Source organism: Bactrocera neohumeralis, unplaced genomic scaffold (genome assembly GCF_024586455.1).
Source record: "Bactrocera neohumeralis isolate Rockhampton unplaced genomic scaffold, APGP_CSIRO_Bneo_wtdbg2-racon-allhic-juicebox.fasta_v2 ctg1292, whole genome shotgun sequence".
NCBI classification, from domain to species: Eukaryota; Metazoa; Arthropoda; class Insecta; order Diptera; family Tephritidae; genus Bactrocera; species Bactrocera neohumeralis.
In genome coordinates, this window is record NW_026089684.1 from 25,877 (window position 1) to 33,472 (window position 7,596).

The window sequence follows — 7,596 nt, forward strand, 5'->3', positions numbered from 1 at the left end:
TGGGTGCTGGCGAGGGAATGAGAGGACGAGGAAAGGTGGTGGGAGAAGCCAAGCGCGTGGCTGAGCATCTTGCCACGCTCTTCCGGTTTCCGCCCACCACCGCGCGCTCGGCGGCGTTGAGGGAGACGAGCACCCGCGCGAGGCGAGCGTCGGAACTGCCATCCTTAGCGCCGTGGTGCCCGCTGTCTTTGACACAGCGATTGCCGAGGCTTTTCTGCAAGTCGTCGCGCGGGTGGTCGTGGTCGCTTTTGTACGGTGAGGCGTGCTTCACGTGGTGTACCGGCTGGCGAAAGGAGTGGAGCTGCTGGCGCTGCGGCTGCGGCTGCGGCTGCGGCTGAAGATTGGTCGTTGTGGGAGAGGGAAAGGTCTGCGTGTCTTCGATGCAAGGGGCCGCGCTGCCGCTGTTGCTGCACCCCGCGCGAGCCAAAGAGGAGAGGTTCGTTGAAACACCCGACTCTCTCCGATCAAGAGAGAGGGTTCACTCGCAAAGACCCCTTTTGCCGCGTCGTGTCGGCTGCGGGAGTCGCTAGGCAGCCCCGTGGGGTGGCGAGAGAGTTCAGGCGGCAAGGGCGGTTCCGTGTCTGCGCGCGCCGTGCAGTCGCTTTTCACATACTCATCCTCGTCCTTGTTCTCCGCGTCGCTCTCCTCGTTGGCGTCGCTATCTTCAATCGGATGTGTCTGGCTGCTGTCCCTGCCAGCAAGCCGCGCGCAGTCGTCCCGCTGCTCCTTCCACGACAACAACCGCTGACCACTGTGTTTCTGCGACTGCCGACGACGCGTTGGGGAAACGAACGAAAAAGGGAGCATCAGCGTCCAGCGGTGCCGGCATCGCCATGGAGAGCTCCACCGGCAGCGGCTCCCCCTCCTCGCAGACCTGCAGAGCGGGACCGTTCTGCGTGAAGCCCAGTGCGTCGGCGGTGCTGCAGCTCCCGTCAGAGGTGCGTCGACTAACCACCGTGAACACGCTTTCCCTTCGGTCAGTCTGCGCTGCCTCCTTCTGTCTCCGAGGGCTTTTTGAATGGCCGCCACGGCTGCTGCTACTGCTGATCGACGTGGGGTTGGCCTGGGCGCCTTCGAGGTCAAAGGTGTAGGGCGACAAAGTGAGGTTCCTTTTGCCTTTGTCGTCGTCGCCTTCCTTCTCCTCCTCTTCATTCCCACCAGGTGCTGTGGCGGCGACGGCGGAGGAGACGGGCCCCCGCCTCGCTGCGCTTGACAGGCGCGGCGCATTCGCTTGCGAGGCGCTGCGGCTTTTGTAAATCGCAGTGTCCGTGCGCTCGTGGGGTGACAGGTACGAAGGCGTGAGCGGTCCACCGGTGTCTGGCAAAAGGGGAAAGGGATGGGCCTCTTCGCTGAGCTGCGTCGTCCTTTCCGATTCTGCCTGCGGGGCTTGGAGTGGTAGATGCCGATGAGGAGATGCGTGCGTGGCCGACGCAACATCCACGACCGGGGCCGTGGGAGGCGGCACCCGCCGCAGCGACTGCGACGGTGGTGACGGTGTGAAGACGGTGCCTCGCGGCTCTGGTGCGGCGGCGGCGGCGACGACGGGTCCTGCCGCGTCGTCGCTCTTCTCTGCCGTCTGAACGCTCGAAGCTGCCCGCGACGGCAGTGGCGGCTGTTTATGGAAGAGCGGGGGAGCTGATTGGATGTTGCCGAAAGACCTTTCCACCTCCCCCCGCTCGTAGACCTCCGCTAGAGCTGCTCGATGCCGCGGAACTGGAGGCGCGCAGTCGATCCTTGAAGACGTCTTGGGTGAAGCAGACAGGCCACTGCTCGTGCCGTTCGTGTCCGTCGTGGTAGGGCTAGCGGACGAGGGCGGCGCAGCAGCGGCGACGGCAGCGCTCGGAGAAGACAAAGGGGCTAAGGGCTTCTGCATCGATGAAAAGAACTCAGCCGACTGGTTCCGCCGCCTTTGATAGCGACTGTCCTTCGCCGCGCCGAGGGAGTTCACGACGGGTCTTCGGCTGCCAGCGTACCCTCCCTGCGCCCGCTGCCGGTCCTTGAAGCTAGACAACGGGGACACACCCACGGAGGAGGAGCCGATGGGGCTGCCTCTCCCGTTGCCGACCGAGGGCTACGATTCGTGCCGCTCCCGTCGCCTACCGCACTTTCTGGCAGAGAATCGCTCCGCAGGAGAAGTGGGGCGATTAACGGCGTGGCCGTCGGTGCTCCGCTCCCCTCTCTCGTCGTTCGGGCGTGGCGGCAGGTTAAGAGACTCCACAGTGCTGCCAGAGGAGTGTAGTCCGCTGCCGCTGCTGAGAGGGGAAAGGCCGGCGTTGTCGTCGTCGTCGTCGCTGTTGCTGTTGCCGCTGCTGTGGGGGAAGAGAGAAACAGGCCGACAGAACTTTCCTTTAATGAGGGAGCAGAGAGGGGGAAAGACTCGCCAGTGGTGGTGGCACTGCGCCGCAATCGATCGGGGAGAGAGAAGTGTGTGAGAGGGACTGTGTGTGGCCGTCGCCTCTACAGCAGTAGTCGGCGTCCCCGTGGCCGCCCGGGGGCTCCTCTCTAACAGACCCCTCCTCACGCGGTGAGAGAGCGCGGGAGGAGAGAGGGCGTCCGGCGGCCGTCGGCGGAAGTGGTCGGCGGCGTGGCAGAGAGCAGGTCGGGTGTGTCGCTATTCATTGAGGGAAGAAAAAGAAGGGAGGGGAGAGGAGAGAGAAAAGAAAAGAGAAAGAAAAAAAAGGAGAGAATCACACCTCTGGGTGGTGGTGGATTTCTGTTCTCAAAAAGGAACAAAGCTTGGGTTCTTTTTTGAAAAAAGGAAAGAAAGAAGAGAGAGAGTGAGAGAAAAAAAAAAAAGAAAGAAAAAAGTGCGTCTCAAGAAAAAAAAAAAAAAAAGGTGCAAGTTAAGGGAAAAAAAAAGAGAAGACAAAAAGTAACGAATAGGATTGACAGCAAGAAAACGAACACAGCCAAGCAAAAAAAAGATTCTCTTCTTAAAAAAAAAAAAAAAAGATAGCAAAACACAAAAGAAAACAAAAAAAGAAGAAAAAGAGAGGAGCGTTGTGTCACACACACTCTCACTTTCTCTCTTTCTTTCCTTTCTTTTCTTTTTGTTTATTTCCGCTCTTCTCTGGTGATGCTTCAATTCGCGTGTTTGTCGTATGAATTTAAAAAAAAAGTGTATATCCTTTTCAACCACTAAACAATCGTTGGAAAAAAAAAACAAGAAAGAAAGAGAGAGAAAAAGCAAGGGCAAAAACAGACAAACAAAACCAATAATGAAAAACAGTCAACAATTACATGAAGAGAGAAAAAGTAAAAAAAAAAGAAAACAGGGAAAAAAAAAGCAGTGAATGTGGTGTATAGGGTACTAAAAAGAAAAAAGGAGGAAGAGAAAAAAAGAAGAAATGTTGATGGAGAAAGAGGGGCAGTGAAAAAAACTGCAACGTGTCTGGTGGCCCTTCCTTCCCGTCTTTCCCCCTCTCTTCATTGCCTCTCTCACTACTCTCCACTGCTCTCTCCTTTCACACACACACAGAGAGAGAAAGAGAAAGAGAGACGCCCAAATGCCCGTGAAATGGCAGAGGCACTGTGCAGGAGGGGAGAGATGGAGAGAGAGAGAGAGAGAAGAAAGGTCGTCGACTTTTTGTGAAGGTGAGAAAAGGACTCAGCAGCCATGAATAAAACAAAAAAGAAAAAGAAAAAGGGGCAAAGAGGACGGGAGGGAGAGAGACGAGACTCGCCGAGGCATGCCTAAAAAAAGCACACGACAAAGACCTCCAGTGCATAATCCTTTTTTTCATTTTCTTCTTTCCTTTTTTTTTGTTTGTTTTTTTTTCGTTGGCTATGGTTTATAGAAGGTCGTTGCAGATGCGTCGCCGTTCAGCAAAAGAAAAAATAAAGAAGAAAAAAATAAAATTAAGTTTCTTCCGAAGTGAGACGAAATGTGCAAGTTCTTTCGTTTCGTTCTTTGTTGTTTGAAAAAGGCACAAAGCGAAAAGTATCAGACGGTAAAAAAAAAAAAAAAAAAAAAAAAAAAAAAAAAAAAAAAAAAAAAAAAAAAAAAGGAGAGATAGGGGCATACGCGCGTACGAGAATGGAGAAAACAAGAAAAAAAGAGAAAAAGAAAAAAACAAGAAAAGGTAAAAAAAAAGAAAAAGATGAATGAAAAGAAATGGGAAAGAGATAGAACAGAATGACCGAGAAAAAAAGAAAAAAAAGAAGGGGTAAGGGATAAGAGGGTGAGGGGGTGAGAGGAGAGGGGACCACAAAATTTTTGAAGGGGGGAAAGAAAAAGACAAAATTAAAAACTCCAAAACGTTAAAAAAGAAAAGAGAGAAAGAGAAAAGAAAAAAAAAAGTTCATGCTTTAAAAAAAAAAAAAAAGAACGAGGGAACGCGCCATCAACTGCGTCTTTCATCGATTCGAGAGCGAACTCCCTTTCAGGACTCGCCATCTTCACAGCGCCACTTCGTCATAATAATAATAATAATAATAATATTTAATGATCGTCGGAGGTAAAAAGTATCTGTCTACAAAAGCGTGGATGCCCGAAAAAAAAATGGGGGAGGGAGAGAAAAAAAAAAGATAAACAAAAAAAACTAAAGAAAATGGGAGAAAAGAAACGAACTCATCATGAGAGAAAAAAAAAAAAAAGAGAGAAAAAGAGAAAGAAGGAAGAGAGTGCGCCGGTCCTTGAATGCGTGAGCAAGTAACCGGCTCGAGTGTGTCTATGAAGTCCATTCTTTTCCTTGCGGTCAATGCACTCTCTCACTCTTCTTCTTCTTCCTCTTCGTTTTCATTTTTTAATTATTATTTTCTCTTTTTTCTTTCTTTTTTTTTTTGCTCAATTAAGTATCGTTTCTCCCTTTTTTTGTTTTGTGGGCGATGGACTCACTCGCTCCATTGCCGTCACCTCGGAGCCAGGGCGGCTGCGGGAGGTGAACGGAGGCAATCGGAATCTTTGGAAGTGGCGGGAAGGTGAAGGCGCGATAGCCGCCGAGGCTGCTGCTGCTGGTGGTGGTGGCGTTGTCATCGTTGTTGTTGTTGTTGTTGGCGTTGTTGTTGTGTCGGGCTGCTGCCATTGCCGCCGGGCGATGAAAGGATGGCCCCAATCGGTGTGTCCATTACAGGGGAGATGGTGGTGTAAGAAGAAGAAGAAAAGGCGGGGCTTTTTCTTCTCTTTCTTCTTTCTCTTCCTCTTCCTCCATCTCCTGGCGCTGTCCTGCACGCCTTGTGGTCCGAGTCATCGGTCGGAGGGTCTCCACAGCGCGTCTCTCCCCGCAGTAGCGGTGGCGGGGGGCGTCCAGGTCCGTGTTGAAGAGAAAGACGGCCTTGTACGTTCCATTGTGGTCGGAGCTCTCCTCGGACCAGTAGTAGTGGTCCAAGTGGTGGCGGTTGGGTGGATTCCCGCTCTCCTGCGGGTGGTGTGGAGGAGGCGGGGGAGGAGGGTGGCTGCGATGGAGAGCACCGGCGCCCGGGGACGCGGAGGAGCTCGAGGTGGACGGGTAGCCCGCAAAGGGACGATTGTGATGGGGAAGAATGGCACTGGTGCTGACGCTGCAGCTGCTGCTGCTGTGGTGATGGGATAGGGGTGGTGGTGGTGGTGGTGGTGGTGCGTCGAGGCCCCGTGGTGGCCCACGTTGCCATACACCCCCAGCGGCTGTGCAGAGGCGAGGAGGGGGTCGATCCTGCGGAGGTCGACGCCGAGAGAGGCCACGACGGCCCGGGGGAGCGCTATGATACCGACGCCAGCCGGCACCTGCGCGGCCAGTGCGGGCGGCAAGACCGACACGGGGACCGTCATCAAGTCTTTTAGGAGAGCATTATCACCGTTGCCATTCGGGGCGGCCGCAGCGGCGCTGTCAGCGTCAGAGGAGCCGCCGCTTCCGTTTCTGTTCTCTGCCGCGCCGCCGCCACTCGCAGTGCTCAAAGGAACTTGCAAAGGGCCGTTGCCGTTCGCGGCGAGGTTTAAGTGGTGGGAGAAGGTCGGGGGAGGGGACAGCGGGAGTCGTTGTTGTTGTCTTGGAAGTAGCCGTCGGAGAGCCCGCCTTTGTTCCCCACGAGAACCTCCCGTCCTCGTCCTTTTCTTCCTCTTCTCACTGTCCTTCTGTCGGGTCGTCGGGTGGTTGCGGTGGTGCGGATCTTCCTTTCGCATCGCATGCGGTGGCGATGGCGGCGGCGATTGACCCCTCGGAGGGCGGGAGGCCTCACAAACCGCGTGCTCCGTGCTGTCGTCGGTGGGGGTGGTCTGCGGGAGCGGTCGCTGCTGCTGTTGAAATGGTTGTCGCTGGGCTTGCTGGAGGTGGTGGTGGGGGTGGTCGGGGACTGCTCCTTCGCCACCCCGCTGGTCGCGTCGCTGGGGATGCTGCTGCTGCACTTCTGTCCCTCGCTGGGTGCGCCTCGTTGTCCGTGCTCCTCCTCCGCGCTTTCGTTGCTGCCGTTGGGGCTCCCCTCGATGCCAGCCAAGCTGCTTCTACGGGTGCGGCGGCTGACGCGGGTGGAACGATTGTGGTCGGTGCTGCCGGAGCGGCTCATCGCCTCTGCCTTCGATCCTGTTGCGGAGTGGGAAATCTTTCTCCGCGTGTGGCCGCCGCCGCCGCCTGGGCTTCTTCCTTCCTCTCCTTCGGCTCGCCCTTTGCCTTCTGCGGGAGAAGGACGGCCTTTGTCGGTTGCGTCTCCACTTGAGGCGGCGGCGCGTCCTTCTCCTCCGCAGCGTCTTGCTTCTCCTCGCTGCCGGCCAACCAGGACGCGTGCCGCTCACGGGCTTCGGCGGCGTCAACGTCTTGCACGCTGGTGGAGCTGTCGTTGTCCCACGAGTGGCTGCCGTTCGTCCGCGCGTGAAGATTCGGGTGGTCCCTCTTCTGGCTCTCAACGCCCCTGCTGGAGCTGCTGTCGAGCTCGCCAACGGCGGAAAGAGGAATGATGTCCAGCGTCGCGTTGGGTGGTAAGGCGTCGCTGTTGCTGAAAGAAAAGTTTCCCTTGCCGGTGCCGGTGGTATTTGGATGGGGGAGAGCGGCGGCGGCGGCGGCGGCGGCAGCAGCAGCGGCGGCGACTCGCTTCGCCTGTTGTTGCTGCTGTTGTTGTTGTTGCCGCTGCTGTGAAGGGAAGAAGCTCTTCAGGAAGTTGCCTTTGTGGAGAAGAATGTCCTTCTGCCGCTCGTTCTCCATCTTCTTGTCAAAGAAAGGCGTCCAGTCCATTTGGGGCGCGACAGGGGAGGCCATTGTCGTGAATGAATCCGTTTCCGCCACCTCAGTCACTACAGGAAGGACGAGAGGGGCGTCTGATGACCTTTGGTCAAAGAGAGTCCCTCTCTGCTCCGTGCTTGTGCGGTTCTTTTTGCTTGTTGCTGCTATGGTGGTGGTGGTGGTGGTGGTGCGGCTGCGGCGGCAAATCATTTCCAGACCCATCAGCGCCAATGCTCTCGGTGTTCTCGTGTGCCGCCAGGAGCGGACGCAGATCGCTCGCCGCACGGTCAAGGACGCGTCCTGCTCCTTTTGCTTTGTCTTTCTGTCCTCCAAAGACCTCCCGTCTTTCCTTGCAGACTCCGCTGCCGCGTCGGTGGCGTCTTCAACGGCAACAACGGCAGCGGCACCACCGTCTTCGTTGGCCTTGCCCGCGGAGGTGGCGATCCCCTCCCTTCTCCTCCTTCTTTTC

The 7,596-nt window shown here is 55.9% G+C and overlaps 1 protein-coding gene across 1 annotated transcript; it reads right to left on the reverse strand.

Annotated features, from left to right (window-relative positions):
* Positions 1-2,071: 2,071 nt before the first annotated feature.
* LOC126766460 (serine/arginine repetitive matrix protein 1-like) lies at positions 2,072-6,477 on the reverse strand. Its single transcript, XM_050484237.1, has 3 exons — positions 6,158-6,477; positions 5,281-5,751; positions 2,072-2,309 (listed from the first exon to the last, which is right to left on the reverse strand). The coding sequence occupies exons 1-3, from the start codon at positions 6,475-6,477 to the stop codon at positions 2,072-2,074; spliced, it is 1,029 nt and encodes a 342-aa protein (XP_050340194.1).
* Between the last annotated feature and the right edge of the window lie 1,119 nt (positions 6,478-7,596).

Coding starts and splice junctions, on each gene's coding strand:
- LOC126766460 (XM_050484237.1), bottom strand. CDS start 6,477: ATGAGCCGCTCCGGCAGCACCGACCACAATCGTTCCACCCGCGTCAGC. Junction 5,752..6,157: donor ACGACAGCACGGAGCACGCG/GTTTGTGAGGCC, acceptor CTCTCCTAAAAG/ACTTGATGACGGTCCCCGTG. Junction 2,310..5,280: donor AGCTCCGACCACAATGGAAC/GTACAAGGCCGT, acceptor CTTCCCCCACAG/CAGCGGCAACAGCAACAGCG.